The following is a 15667-nucleotide window of genomic DNA, read 5'->3' on the forward strand; positions in this document are numbered from 1 at the left end:
AGCGCTTTAGCATGGCCAATCAATCTAATCCGCACATCTTTGGACTGTGGGAGGAAACCTGAGCACATGGAGGAAACCCATGCAGACACAGGGAGAACATGCAGACTCCGCACAGACAGTGACCCAAGCTGGGAATTGAACCCAGTGTTAAAACATTGTGCCACCATGCCGCCCAGCCACTGTGCCGCCCGATGAAGTGTAAAAGAAGATGTTAATTTTATATAGTGCCTTTCTTGAGTTCAGGACATCTCAAAGCACTTTATGGTCAAACATTTGATGAATAGTAACTTGTGATTAAGAAACATGACAGCCAACTAATGCATTTCAAGCTCCCACAAAAGCTAGATAAAAGTAAATTACCACGGATGCTGGAATCTGAGATTGAAACAGAAAATGCTGGAAAATCTTAGCAGGCCTGGCAGCATCTGTGAGGGGAGAAAAGAGCAGATGTTTCAAGTCCAGATGACCCTTTGACAAAGTTCTTTTCTCCCCTTACAGATGCTGCCAGACCTGCTGAGATTTTCCAGCATCTTTTTTGGTCCCACAAAAGCTCATTTGATAACCTTTTCTGTGATATTGATTGAGAGTTAAATAGTGGTGCTGTATGATCCTTTATATTCATTTGAGAAAGCAGATATAGCCTTACTTTCATAGAATCATAGAAACCCTACAGTGCAGAAAGAGGCCATTTGGCCTATCGAGTCTGCACTGACCACAATCCCACCCAGGCCCTACGCCCATATCCCTACATATTTACCCCCAACTCCTTTAACCTCCACATTTCGGGACACTACGGGGCAATTTTAGCATGGCCAATCAACTGAACCTGCACATCTTTGGATTGTGGGAGGAAACCCGAGCACCTGGAGGAAACCCACGCAGACATGAGGAGAATGTGCAAACTCCATACAGACAGTGACCCAAGCTGGGAATCGAACCCAGGTCCCTAGAGCTAACTGCTGTGCTACTGTGCCATCTAATGTTTCATCTGAAAGACAACAGTGCTGAAAATGCAGCAGTCCCCCAGCACTGCAATGGAGTGTCAGCCTAGCTGTTTGTACTCCAGTCTCATTCACATCCAGGTTAGAACGTTATCCAGTAAGCTAAGGGTGACGTGAGTTAATAGTTGAAATGGTGTGTCTCTCTCCTTGTGCCATGTTGCAATTGAATATTCAGGTTGTGAAACTGGACTTAATTATATAAATGAAGTGTACTGGACAAGGTTTTAACTTTAAAAAGAATACCTGGTCTTACTAGAGAAGTCCAAAGTAGGCTTTTCTGTGTACTGGCTTATGATCAAACTTCAGAGAATTGCTTTCAGCAGGTGGTTCTTGCATTCTTAATACTTTTAAAGGATTGCTCTTAAATTTGGAATTCATTGCACATGGCTGCAAAATTATTTGTGAATATAAGCCATTAAGAAAGCTTAACTATGATGACCTAGGTACACTTGCAAAATTTCTGTGACTTGATATTAGTCAGTTAACCACAGCCCAAAGCTCACCATAATAAGGAAATTGCTTTTATTGACATAATTGCAGTGGAATTGCAAATTTTTAAAGGTTAGTTTGAGCCATTAAAACTATCATTTAAAATATGTTTTGGAAAATTTTTGATCATGATACTGCCTGCACAAGTAACCTTTTCTTTCTAAATAGTTCTTTAAAGCACAGAATATGTGAAGTGTTCTTTTTAAAAATGGCTTTTCAAAGTGGTTGTACTTTTTTATATAAAAGGAACTGCTATCTTCTGCAGGAGATTCCTGTGGATTTGGATATAGTATTGGCACAGTCAAGACAAGTTGATTTGAAACCAACTCCATTTGGACCATATAATAGCCCTCTTTTGGCATTCAAATCTTACAGGTATGAAATAAAACTATATTGGAATGTTGAATACTTAAGTCCTGATAAAACTGTGGAATTTAAAGAGCAAAGGAGAAAAAATAAATTTATCGTTCAGAGATGAGCCAGAAGCCAAATGAGGTATTGGGTGGAGTGTTCAAGTGCTTGGTCAATGATGGGTTTGAAGGAGAAGAAAAATGTTATAGTAGGAACTTGTGGATCCTCGGTCATAAGATCAGCTTGGTTAAATTGGATGCCAAGGTTATGAATAGTCTGCTTGTGCCTGAGATTGTTTGGGAGTGAAATAAGACCAGTGGCCAAGGTAAGCAGTTTGGGCAAAGTGCAGTGGGCAATTGCTTTATTGATCCAGGTATTTAAACGGAAGAAATTGTGACCTATCAGAGAATGAATGTTGGGATTTAACTTAGTACTGTAAATTGGTAGCTATGGCAAGAATACATTGCATAGCTTAGAAGGTTCCTCAAGTTGAGCAATACCATGGAAGATCCATTCACAATAGATACAGCATTTAATGTGAATTTTGAGTGTCTCTGAAGAAGTGTTCCAACTTTTTTAAAAGCGAGTTAGTCATATTTTCAAATACATTGAAAACTTGTTTGGTGGTGATTCACATAGTGGTATTACTTAAGGTGAATTCCTTAATTTAGTGTTAAGTTGTTAAAATATTTAATTCTGCCCTTCAATATATTAAACTACTCAGACACTTGACTTGATGTACTTGGAGAAAAAGGAAGTTCAGTCGTCGTCATCAACATTTTTCAAAATCTAAATTAAAAATTGGTGCATGCACGAGTTGATCTTCCTATCATTAATGGGTAAACGTTCTAAAATATCAAGCATCCTGGATGCTACATTTTTGTGCTTTCTAAAGTATGTATCAGGAAGCTTGCTTCATAAAGACAGTTGTGGTATTTCATTACTGGCAATTCTGACACATTGCTGCTGTACGTTTACAATTATTACCATCAATGCAGAAGAGTAGTCTTTCTATTCTGTCATAACAGCACACTGGAGTGCATGTGAACTGAGCAGATTGCTTGTATATTTACAGTGTAAACATGATATTCAGCTAAACCAGCCCATGCTAGCATATATGTTCCATTTAGAACCACAGAAGTTACGACACAAGACCATTCAGCCCATTGTGTATGTGCTGCTTGGGGGGGAAAATAAAACTGTCTGTTCTTGTCCTGCTTTCCAACATCTGGACCATAGCCTTGCAGGTTCCACATTACCGGTGTGGACCCAGGTATCTTTTAAATGAGTTGAAGGCTTCTGCCTCAGTCACAAATCCAGGAAACAAATTCTAGACACCTACCACCTTCTGGGTGAAAATCTTCTTTCCCAGTTTCCCCTTAATGTTTTTACCAATTAGCTTAAATTTGTGCTTCTTGCTAACTGATCTCTCCACAAGGCAAAACAAGTCATCCCTGTCTGCCCTATCTAGGGCGCTCTTAATCTTGTCCACCTTTATTAAGTCACCTCTGTTGAACAGTTGCCTCTGGTCAAAGGAGGCTGTCTCCACTCTTGCCTCTGCTAACTCAGCAGAACCTTTTACTCCCTTCTCTAGCCCCCTCATGAATGCATCTCTGCTGTTCACCCTGACTGCTCCCTTTTGTGCCTTAGTCCACATTCTCATCATTCTGGGTAAAGGAGCTATTTACCAATTGAGTTCTTGGTGGCTATTTAATAAAAGTCTCTAGCTTTGTCCCTCTCCGTGAAAGGAAATATACTGTCTGCTTGAATAGTTGTTTCACAGACAGCAGACATGATGAATGATATAGGTTAGTTATGGTTTTATACCTGATCTAAGCATGCATTGAGTAGATGGGACCTTAGGTGATTTGTTAATAGATTTAAGTAACCAAAAAATGGTGAAGGATTCGGTGTATTGACGCATTCTTTTGATTTTAGTTATTCAGTACTTCAGTGACAATTGCTCACATCATAGCAAACCAATTTTATAGAGTTTATTCTTAATTGGATACATGGAACTCGTCATATCTAACTCTACTGTAACATTGGCAGTAGAGAAAATTTATTGGCTGGTACATGTACACATTTGAAATTGGCAAATGACTTTTTTACATTATAGCTAAGATGGTTTAGGACTGAATTGTGTAGTTTATTTTCTTAGTTTAAGGGCTGCTATTGTTTTTGCTCCATTGTTTATATATACTTGTTTTTAAACCTCTTTCTTCAGGTTCAGTCCGTACTTTCGAAACAAGGAGAAACTTCTGATTAGTTCAGTATCCTACAGCAACTTGATTGAGCCCAAACAGTGTTTCTGTCGGTTTGATTTAACTGGAACATGCAATGATGATGATTGTCAATGGTATGTATACAGTGTTTTATCTTACATTTGAAGATTAAATTAATTCAATAAAATCAATGGTGCAGTGAAAAATTTACAAACTTGGGTAGTAAGAGTTCTAGCACAAACCTCTAGGAGCCCATCTACTTAACTATATGTTTACACTAAAAATGTAATACTTAAAATGTTTTTCTTAAAATGGCAGAACTATTGGAAACTCTTTTTTAAATGAGTTTTTATAATGTATACATATATAAACTTGAGACTAATGTTGGTTGAGATTTATGATTTCTGTCAATGTGAATTAATCAGCAGAGCATCAATGAAATTAGGCTTTATTAGGAATTGGAAACTCTTTCTCCACATTGTTTTCTTAAAAGGTTAATATTTGGAGTTGGAATGATTTTGGATGCTGGTCCTGATACTGCAAAAGTAATCTGAACTTGAGGACTTATCATTACACTGGTTTCAATGTAATCATTTGTAACATGGAGTTTTTGATAGACCTGTTAAAATCTAGAATATCTTTTTCTTCTGTCTAGGCAGCACATGAGAGACTGCATTTTAAATCAATGTCAACTGTTTCAAGATCTTCTCTCCTACAATTTATCTCTGATTAAATGTTCGGATTTTAGTACAGATGAAGAAATCAGGGTTGCAGCAGGTAATAAAATTGATTTGCTGTCTGGATATTTATACAAATGTTTTGATTTATAAAATGTGAAGAAATCAAAAAAATTTGATCTTAATTTTTGTATTCAATGTTATGAAAAAATTTCTGGTTCAAGATATTTGCATTCAAAGCATAAAACTAATCAACTCTTTTTAACATCCAAAGAAAATTATGTGGATAAACAATTTGGCAAAAACAAGGATCGTATGACGACAGATGAGATGGCTGTTCTGCTTGTTAGCAAAGTGAATGAGAGTACTGGTCACAGTAAGTAACATTTATTTTCTCACACTTCAGTCTTGACAATAATTTATAGCCCACAAATTACTAATTGTGTTCAAGTTCACAACTTTATTAGTGATGGAATTTGAACATCTAACCTCTGGCTTGCTAATCTAATAAAAGTGCACCTGTCCTCGATTGAGTTGGCTTCCACACTGATGCACATTATGACGGAACAGCATATTGCAGACATCCATGAATAATGAATGTTTGGGTTAAAGCACGACAACAGTGCAAATTAGCTTCTGCAGATGAGAATGGAGTGAATGTGAAAATATTTCTACGAGTTCTAATATGGACATCTATGTCAATATACATCAAATGGAAATAAATTGAAGTAAACATTTGTGTTTTGAATTAATTGGGGGAAAAAAGTCAGTAAGATTGGAACATTTGACTTTTAACTTTGTAATTATTTGAAGAGCACTAAAGCAACTGCTTTGTGAAAAGAACTACGGCCTGTTCAAACACTTGTGATTTTCATGCAGTTTGATATTTACTGAACAAATGTATTAATGCACGTGCTACTTCATCAAAACTGATGTTTGCTGTTGTGTGTGCAAATTGACACAGAAATGTTGACTTTAAAAGTTAAGCAATAGAAATGATATGTTTTCATAAAACTGTCACATGAAAGTAATGTTAACTTGTTTCAGCGCCTCCTTACACAACTTTCAAAGACAGAAGGAAATGGAAACCCAAGCTTTCGAGAAAGCAAGTTTCTGAAAGCAGCACCAGTAGCAACAGTGATGATGAACAAAATTCTGGACCAATAAGATATGGTATGCATAAGTTTTCTGTAGATAAGATTAGAGTCAGCTTAAAGTCATTTGATTTTGTTTTTGCAATATTTGGAAAATGCAGTCTTTATCTATTCTGAATATGTGGGCATCTGTTCTTTTAACTAATGTGATGGGGGATCATTGATAAAGCAATGTACAAATGAAATGGTTCACCTGTTCAGTATTTCATTCCATGGTGTGATTTTAATAGCACAGTCTTCCTCCATGTGTCCTTTGATAGCAGATTGTCCTGATAAGTGGATTATACAGTGTTTATTGTATAAGTGGAATTTTCCCTCCTTCCTTTTACTGCAGATAAAAATACATCAATAAACCTTTTCCCTAGCAACAATTCAAATAAACAACCTTTAACATGCACCTGGTATTAACTCTTGAGATTCTCATGCTGGAACTTCTAATTATTTCGCCACATCTGAGACAGGATTTGAAAATGGCTGCATTTAATCTGGCAAATTGAAGTATGCAAAGTGCAATTAAATTCAGTAACTTAGAACTTGCATTTGTATGGCATTTTCATGACCTCAGCATATCCCATTGAACTTCAGAACCAATAAAGCAGTTCTGTAATCATTGTTTTAATGCAAGAAATAGAGTAAGTTGTGCAGTAATTGATGACATAATAGTATGATGAAATTTGTGCTGAATTATCTCTGGGTTGAAGGTAGCCACCGGTTTCTTGGTCACCTAGTCCTTTTGACTAAATCAAAGATGCTCCTTCAAAGTAGCATGTCCATAAACAAAAACAAAATTTAATGTGAAAATTTGTCAGAGGGAATTTCATTGTGGGGGTCCTTTTTAAAATGTTTAATTATGGATGAATGTTTAGTAGTTTTGAAGAAAAAATTCCTACCTCTTTCCTTAATGCCAACAGCACTCTTAGCTTTTTAATGTTGCCTACACTGATCTTAGTCTTTAACCAGATGGTTCATGATTTTTTTAAATTGTTCTAACGTTAAAGCTGCATCATTATATGTGCATCTGGGAGTGCATGGTAGCCATTCTGTACCCTATTTCCCCAAGAGTTTTATCCTATCAGACTTTGGAGCACAAATTGACTGTTCATTTACACCTTCGTCTTGCTGTTTTTGTTTAAAAGCTAAAGATGATAATTTCCTTCCAGCTGTGATGTTTGGTAAATACTTTAGAATTCTCAAAGCTTTCATTACAGTGTTAAGAATTTGGGCAGTTCTGATGCTTAGATCCCTGTTAGACTTCAACCAGATATGACAACTTTTAACCAGATATGGCAAGTGATTTCTTCTACTTATCTGCTTGCAAAACAGGAAACGTTAGGAGTCATTTAACAGTATCTTTAAGCGGTCTATCATGCAACAAATCTCACCGCTCCAACAACAAAAAGCCCTTCAGTATTACATCCGAACTTGACCAACGATGTCTTGCCAACAAGCTTAAACAGAAAACCATACCTTTGTTCAAAATACTCAAGCCTGACAAATGCACACAGCACTAAGCAAGCCGATGCAAAGAACAATAAAAAACCAACTAAAAATCATTCACCTGTGGCATTTTCAAAGTTGATGGTGATCTGATGGCGTGATGTTAGTGTGTTAATACACAAGTGGCAGGATACGGCTGTGAGTGCACTAAATTAAAATAAATTTGTGGCGACATGAGAAGCTTTGTTGATCAGGTTAGCTGGAGTCTGTTTTGAGTTTTGACTGAATTGGTGCCTCAACCAGGAATATGGGTGGAAAAAACAGATGGTAGTGTGTTTGAGACAATGACTACATTTCTGAAACGGCATATGTAACATGCAATAGTTTTTAAATGACGTTGTCACATAAAATCAATCATTTTCATGAGACTATTTTCTTAAATGCTCAGTTCCTCCACTTTGAATCTCTCTACTTTTACTGTGGAACCAAAAACCAAATAATATGTTTTATGTTTCAGCCAAATCTGTGGAACATCCATGGTCTGGGACTCAAGTTTTGGATGCAGTTATTACCCCAGACGACGTTCGGTATTTTACAGCAGAGACTGATGACATTGCCAATCTAGAAACTAGCGTGATAGAGAATCCCCAAGATGTACAGCTTTGGATTAAGCTTGCGTACAAATACATGAATCAAAAGGAAGGGTATGTGCTTTTTAGTTCCTGAACTGATTTGAATGAAATGGCAACTTTAATACGTTAACATTTAATTATCTTAATTCATTTAGTAAATCATTCCATCGCACCAGAGTTAAAAAAAATTTCAAATAAGTTGTGCTATCAAAGAATTTAGTCCTTAGTAAGTAACTTTGCAATGGAAATTTAAGTTGGCTTGGATAAAATTTGGTGACTATATGGTGCATTAGTGTACTCTTTGTAGTTTCCAGGTTAAAAAAAAATGCTTAAAATAACCACATTGGTTTAATTATATCAAATAGTGTTAGAATCTTTTCAATTTATTTATGGGTCAACAATGCAGATACCAAGAGAACTTGACAAAGTTGGCAGGCTATTTGTGCACTATGTTTTGTAGATCAAAAATATTGAATAGAAGTATCACAATGTTTTGTGAACTGTTTTTATTGTATCTTTTTTACAAAAAAAGTTACTGTTGCAATTTAGGTTAGATTTGTTACTTTATATAAGATTCACTTAAATTGTTTTCACTCAGTACTGAGTTAAGGCTAGTTGAGTACATAAGCACTAAAATTAGTGATATTTGATTATGCTTACCAGTTACAACTTAACTGCACAAAGGTTTTCTGTTTTGAATCTACTTTTTATTGGGAATGAGATATTTGAATCTCGGACTCTGTTAAATCGGGAGATCCTGCCACCCGGAGCTATGATTGTAAACACTGCCTAAACCACTTTTAAAGGAACTGTATGTACCATAGTTAAAAATGTATTTTCAGCATGTAGGATCTTGCAGTCGTTTTTAAAAACAAGTTAATATTTTTGTGATACTTGGCTTGTGTTTTAGCTGTTAAATATGTGAAAGAAGCCAAATTTTGTGGAGTTAATATGGAGCCATCTGTGGAGCAGTTTAGCAGTACTTTTTTTTAGTTTTCCTCCTTGAGGCCTCCAGTGTGGTTGTGATTCCATCCTTCTGCTTCTCATGATCCATCTTCAACTTTTTCTCTCTTGCATCCTCAATGATTCATGTTGGGATATAGTTCTGCAAGAGGTGACAATTTTCCAGTTTTTCAAACAAGGATTTTTTTTTGACTCTAGGATTCTTACACTGCAGGAGGAGGCCATTTGGCCCATTGAGTCTGACTTAGTCTTTGACAGAGCATCTCACTCAGCCTTTAACGTTGGAACCTCATATTTACCCCGTTAATCCCCCTAGCCTATGCATTTTTGGACACCTAAGGGGCAATTTAGCGTGGCTAATTCACCTAACCTGCGCATCTTTGGACTGTTGGAGGAAACTGAAGCACCTGGAGGAAACCCACGCAGACATGAGAATGTGCAAACTCCACACACAGTCACCCAAAGTCAGAATTGAACCTGGGTGCCTGGCGCTGAGGCAACAGTGCTAACCACTGTGCTGCTGCGCCCTCTGTGCCACTTTTTCTCCTGCTGCTCTCACATTGTATTCCAAGTTGTTTTGTTCAGGATCTAATCAGTTACTCAGCAGTAGTTAGTACTCAGGTTGCTGTTAAAACTCCAGTTGCACTTCGTTAAGCAAGGCTTAAGCAATATGAGCTGTAAAGGGAAATGTGGAGCCTGTGGTGAAGCAGTGAATGACATTCCACCACTACAGAGTTTCCACATTTTTGCACTTGTGCTGAATCCTGAAGTGGTCAGATTCAGAGGGATAATGATGGCAAACATAAACAGTTCACCATCGAAACCCTGAAAAATTGTTTTGAATTCACTGACTTAACAGTGGATTGTTATTCTTCACCAGAACCTGCTACCAAATTCGTTGCTGTTGTGACTTAGTTCTTTAAAATCTTCATTTAGACCTTTTTTTGATCAGTAGGTGGCACTAATGCATTTTGTTTCAGAAAGTTTCACCCAGATCTGGAGGTGTGCAGTGTAAAAAGATTTTTCTTTGTATCTTCATACCCCATCTGAGCCAGAGGAGGGAAAAAGTCATGCCCTTTCCTCTTAGAAAAGTATCCTATGCTGCCTGGCATCTTTCCTTTTCTAATAAATGAATAGTGTTAGCATGTGTTAATCATGGGAACGATGCCTGCATTCTCATCCTTGATGGTAAAATTTGTATTGGAGGAGCTCATACTTAGCGGCTTGACAAATAATTTAACTCATTTCTTTTAGGACTCCAACAGAATGTTTAGATGCTGCTTTGAATGCTTTAGCTCGAGCACTTGAAATTAACCGAGCAAATCCTGAAATTTGGTGCCATTATCTCAACTTGTTTTCAAAACGAGGTACAAAGGAAGAGGTTCAAGAAATGTGCGAGACAGCTGTGCAGTATGCTTCTACGAATGTAGTTTGGTGGACTGTAAGTATTTCAAAATTGCCTGAATGTGGCACTTTTAATGCAAACTTCATTTATTACTGTTGCTGTGTAACATAATTTCTCATTTCCTGCAAATGTCAGCCTGGTTTAACGGTAATACATTTTCCAGTTCCACATCAAGACGTAAGCACATATTCGACAGTGTTGTGCAAGTCCTGTTGTTGGAAGTGCCATTTTTCAGTTAAATACCTGTCTCTCTATATTATATGTAAAGATCTCATTAGCACTCAGATGATGAGCAGGGAAGATTCCCCCAATGTTCTAGCCAAAATTTAACACTCAGCTGTCAAAACATTTTTGATGTGTTAGTTGTTTTTTATTGCTGTTTATCTGTGATGTAGCTACAGTGTTTCCTTACTAAAGACTGGCTGGATTCCGATAGTAATTCAGTGACTGTGAAGCATTTCAGAAATATCAAGAATAGATGTTTCTTTAGAATCATGCTTTTTTTAATTGCAGTATTTAATGCTGGAGAACTCCTTTGATGGAAAAGACTATGTATGTGGCCGAATTGTGCAGTTCTTAATGGAAACAATAGAAAAATCAGAAAAATCGGAAATTCTGTCTTTTCAGCTACTGCAATCCCTGCTTTTCTGGGTGCAGCTAAGTCTCTTTACTGGAAGGCAGCAGAATGCACTGGCTATTTTTCAGGTTAGTATTTTGGAATTCATTTATAACTTTGAAATTAAATGTTCTAGTACACTGAAGTTGGCAGGGCAAGTTGAGGAGACACTTGGGGGTCCTTCACTTAGTTTTTGGCAACGCAGGGTACAAAAGCAAGGAGGTTATGCTAAGGTTTTGAAAAAGACTGGTTAGGCCTCAGTTGGAATATTGTGTTCAATTCTGAACACCACACATTAGGAAAGATGTCAGGACCTTGGAAAGATAAGGAAGAGAGATGCTTAAGTGATGGCCTGACTAAACTAAATTGTTCTCTTTACATCAGAGAAGGCTGAAAGCAGGTTTGTTGGAGATGTTCGAAATGACGACTAGAAACTATTCCGGAAGGCCTTTAATCAGCCATAGATTTAAGCTGATTAGCAAAGGAACCCGGTGCCAATTTGTATATAATTCTTTTACGTAGTAATTTGTAGTGATTGAAAGTTCACAGTTTGAAAGCATGATGGAAAAAGATTCAATAATGTTCAAATGCAAGTAACTGGATAAGTACTTGAAGGGATAAAAGCTGCTGAGCCATGGAACGAAGGCAGGGGGTGAGACTAGTTGCCTAGCTTCACTAAAGAGCCATTATAAGCAGGGTGGACTGAATGGCAGCCTCAATATTGTAACATTCTATAATTTTGGAACATAATAGATACCTTTTTGGTTAACCTGTTGAAAAAGGCTGCTGAGTTTTTTTCATTCAATAAACTGGCCTGAGGTTTGAAATTGTCCAAATTTCCAGTTATTTCTTAGTTTTGTTTTCCATTTGGCCTCTTTGAATTTAATGGGCCAGGAGTTTGTCTCATTGGTAATAAAATTGAAAATCAAAATCCCAAGATCCTTTTTTGGGACAGAATTGAGCTCTGCTGGCCTTTGTCCAACTCTAGGGAGTAGAGTTAAAGAGTGGCATACTTTGAGTTTGCGGGTCTAGTATCAAATAAATTGGTTGCACTTAAACCTGGTGTTGTGAGACGACTTACTGTGTTTACCCCAGTCCAATCCTGGCATCTCCACATCATACTTTGAGTTTGCCTTAGCTGTTCTCTAGTTTGGCAATGCTGGTTACCCTGGTAAGAATGTCTTGTATTCATTTTACTGCCCATATTATCTGACCATTAATAATGGCTGAGAAGTGCAGGAACTCCCTGGTGATCTAAACTGGATATTGTGTGCTCTAATATTTTGACAAATGGACTGAAAATAGTTTGATAAGATTAGGCCTGACGTGAGTTGAGTTAGTTTCAAGTGAACCACTTTTTGTAATACCAATTTGGACTAACTTGCTGAACTTTCTAAGTGTGCCTTTGTCCTTTACTCCGTGTTTACAGGAAGTAAGAGGGCTGCTGTTCGAATTACTTCCTCATTGAGATTCGCTTCTGTAGTCCCATCAATAAAACTGTCTGCCTTAAAAGTGTGGCAACAGTAAAACAAAATAAAATTCTAAATATCTATTACTGACTTTGCTATATGCAAAACTATCCTTTGCTGCTGTTGAAATTAATGCAGCCAATCCTCTGATAGTCTGGGATGACTCATATTTGTTTAGTCAGAAGTGTTTGGTGAGCAGCAATATTCCCCAAGCTGGTCTGTCTAGCCATCTGCCTGGCTCATTAACATCACCTTTGTCTCAGAAGCAGCAACAAATGACTGTTTAAAACGAAAAATGAACTTAAAACCTGTTTCATTTCCAAATCCTTTGTGGAAAACTGGCCACTTGTTCCAGATGGTTTAGGTGAATGTTAAAGAATCTTCGGTGCTATTTGAAGAGGAATTGGGAATTGTCCTAATGTTCTGACCAGCATTCTTGAGCAAAGCCACCAAAAATAGATTAATTGGCCACTTCAGTTCTTTCAATGAAATATTGCCGAATTTAAAAAGGCTCCCATATACGTAAGTGGCAATTCAATGGGCATTGAGTGTGAAGTACCTTGAGTTTCTAGTTCCCTTTTATATTCTTGGGCACTCTGCACTTTACTAATAAGCTGGTAAGGATCATGATATCTTTATTTAAAGTTACACAGTTTATATAGGATAGACAGCACAGAAATAAGCCCAACCATTTGAGATTCCTCCATCTTTTTTTCCTCTAAATCTACTATTTATTCCCTTCAAAAATAAAGCCTGGTGCTTGGTTTGCTTTTTTATGGTCTTGCTAGCCTGTAGTGGAACTTCCAGTGATTGTTGTATTTGTACTGCTGGATCCCTTTTGTTCCTAAACTTAGCCAAACTTGCACTTTTCAAATAATAACTGATCTCCCTACTAAAAGATACTAACTCTCGTTTATTCGTTACACTTCATTTACCGATTATTTGCCCTTTCTGCAAATGTATTAATGTCCTCCTGTAATTTGTCGCAGTCCTAAGTCCTAACTAATTCCCCCACCCCAACAAATTTGCAAAAATAAAGTCTAAATTATTAATGTAAATTGTGAACGCAGTGGTCCCAGCACCAATACTTTTGGAATACTACTTCCCACCTTCTTCCATTCAGGCTAACTATCTTTTATACACACTGCTTGAAGCCAGCTAGCAATCTATTCAGCCACTTGTCCCAGACATATTCACTAGTCTGGTTTATTTATGGGGTACCTAATGTAAGCTTTCTGAAAATCTGCTGTACTGCCATTACCTACTCCGTTACCAGCTCAAAACATTAAGTTACTTGAGCAAGATTTTACCATCTGAACAAAGAACAGTACAGCACAGGAAACAGGCCCTTTGGCCCTCCAAGCCTGTGCCGCTCATTGGTCCAACTAGACCATTCATTTGTATCCCTCCATTCCCAGTCTGCTCATGTGACTATTACATTTCTCATTTCTGAATATTTTCCTCGTACTAGTACTTGTCAACATGGTGTTTGACTTTATAATTGGTCCTTCTGTCCCTAGCTAAGAAAGATGAAGGTGTGGCCATGAGCCTTTTCTCAACTGCTGTTCAGTTGCTTGAGATGTCCATAGGTATGTGCTGACTGAGCCAAGGCCAAAATGCTTGTGGAATTAAGCAGATATAGCCATAAAGCTGTATTTTGTTTGTGTCCCAATGCTAGCGGGAGCACTTCCTGCATGTGCGCAGAGTCAATCGTACTGAGAGAGATCCTTTTGTGTCTCATTTTATCATTTGCAACTAGATAGGAACCCTGAATTAAGTTTTGAAATGCAACTGAAACCTGGTATTAGGAGTAAATTAAAACAATCATTTCAGGATTAACTGTTCCCCAAAATTGCCGGTCATTATTAAAACTCATCAGAAATGCATCAGAGTATTGCTTTTCTTCAAAAGGACATTTTGCAGATGCTGTCAAATTATTATTATTATGCCCTCTCTTTTACAAGTATTGACTGAAAATTTGGAGACTGCCCATTCTGGCCTGATATCTAAATCTGTTCAAACTTGCTGCCTGTTCCTGCCCAATTATGACTTATCTTCCCAAATTAACATTTTGAATACCTTTTACATATTTTACTAAAGTTCAAGATACTTTGACAAGTTAACTCTAATCTTGAACATTAATTTTGTCAGTAGTCACAATTATTTGAGAGTTATGCTGATGTAAGAATGGTTTGCTTCCCATCCTGAGTTTTCCATCAGTTTTGTCATGGCTAATGCAAGTTGAATGTTGTATTCATATTTTTGATCTCTCTTTTACAGAATGCCTTGAAGAGTTCAGATGGTAACAAAAGTGTGGCAGGCTATTTAAGTACAAATGACCGCTGCCTGGCTTGGCTAGCCTATATTCACCTCGTTGAATTCAATAGTCTCCCTTGCCAATTCTTTGATCCAGCTGTAGCCATTCCATCCAAGCTTGTGATGAAGGAGCCATTTCTCATCCCTTGGCAAACATCAAAAGATATAAAAACGCATCCTGACACACTACTTGCATTATTTGAAGGTGAAGTTGATGAGTTTTATATCTTTCACTTGTGTTAAATTGTAAGTCATAGTTTCAAGTAATTCATGGTTTTGTTTCAATTTGTTCAGATGCTATTCAAGCATGTTCGGAAAACTGCTCTTCGATGAAGGAGAGGATCACAATCTGTCTCCCAGTTTATAGAAATATGATTTTAGCACAGAAGCTAATGGGAAGGTACAGTTACTTAAACCCCTTAAATAACATTGAAGTTTTAATGGAGCATTGTTTCACAACCCAGATTGGTGGCCGTAATGTTTAACTTTGGCACTTGGGTTTTTCTACTTGTTTGGACAATTTTTGGGTTTTTTGGAACTGGTTAACAGATTTTAATGTTTTAGTACAATGTCTGGACTTCTATCTTTTAGGTGGGAAGCTGCTGAAAATCTTTGCAAGACACTGCTCCAGTCCTGCCCAGTTGTACATCAACTTACTGAAGCTCTAGCTGACCTCTATTTGGAGAGAAAGCAGATCGATGATGCTGCGAATGTGTGGCTTTTTGCATTTAGAAGGAGTCCCCATAATGCTCAATTATTCTATTTTGCACTCAAGTTCTTTATTTCAGTGGTGTGTATTTATTTTTTTGATATTCCTTTTCTCTCACAGTTAGTGAATATATTCCAAGATTGACAGATTCCATAGGCTGCATCTGGTCTTTTACCAAATGTTTTACTTTGGGGAATTTTTTTTACGCACAAGTTTTGCTCGT

The 15667-nt window shown here is 37.2% G+C and overlaps 1 protein-coding gene across 1 annotated transcript in view; it reads left to right on the forward strand.

Annotated features, from left to right (window-relative positions):
- zfc3h1 (zinc finger C3H1-type containing) overlaps positions 1–15667 on the forward strand; it is a 55689-nt gene that overhangs the window by 30252 nt on the left and 9770 nt on the right. Inside the window, exons 16-26 of the mRNA XM_080191198.1 lie at positions 1756–1865; positions 4069–4200; positions 4722–4843; positions 5018–5119; positions 5791–5916; positions 7852–8038; positions 10184–10370; positions 10848–11039; positions 14700–14940; positions 15030–15135; positions 15327–15525. Of these exons, the coding sequence (XP_080047324.1) occupies positions 1756–1865; positions 4069–4200; positions 4722–4843; positions 5018–5119; positions 5791–5916; positions 7852–8038; positions 10184–10370; positions 10848–11039; positions 14700–14940; positions 15030–15135; positions 15327–15525 (1704 nt within the window). The remainder of the gene's footprint in view (positions 1–1755; positions 1866–4068; positions 4201–4721; positions 4844–5017; positions 5120–5790; positions 5917–7851; positions 8039–10183; positions 10371–10847; positions 11040–14699; positions 14941–15029; positions 15136–15326; positions 15526–15667) is intronic.

The sequence above is a fragment of the Carcharhinus amblyrhynchos genome, chromosome 6, assembly GCF_965287045.1.
Source record: "Carcharhinus amblyrhynchos chromosome 6, sCarAmb.v2.hapA, whole genome shotgun sequence".
Lineage (NCBI taxonomy): Eukaryota > Metazoa > Chordata > Chondrichthyes > Carcharhiniformes > Carcharhinidae > Carcharhinus > Carcharhinus amblyrhynchos.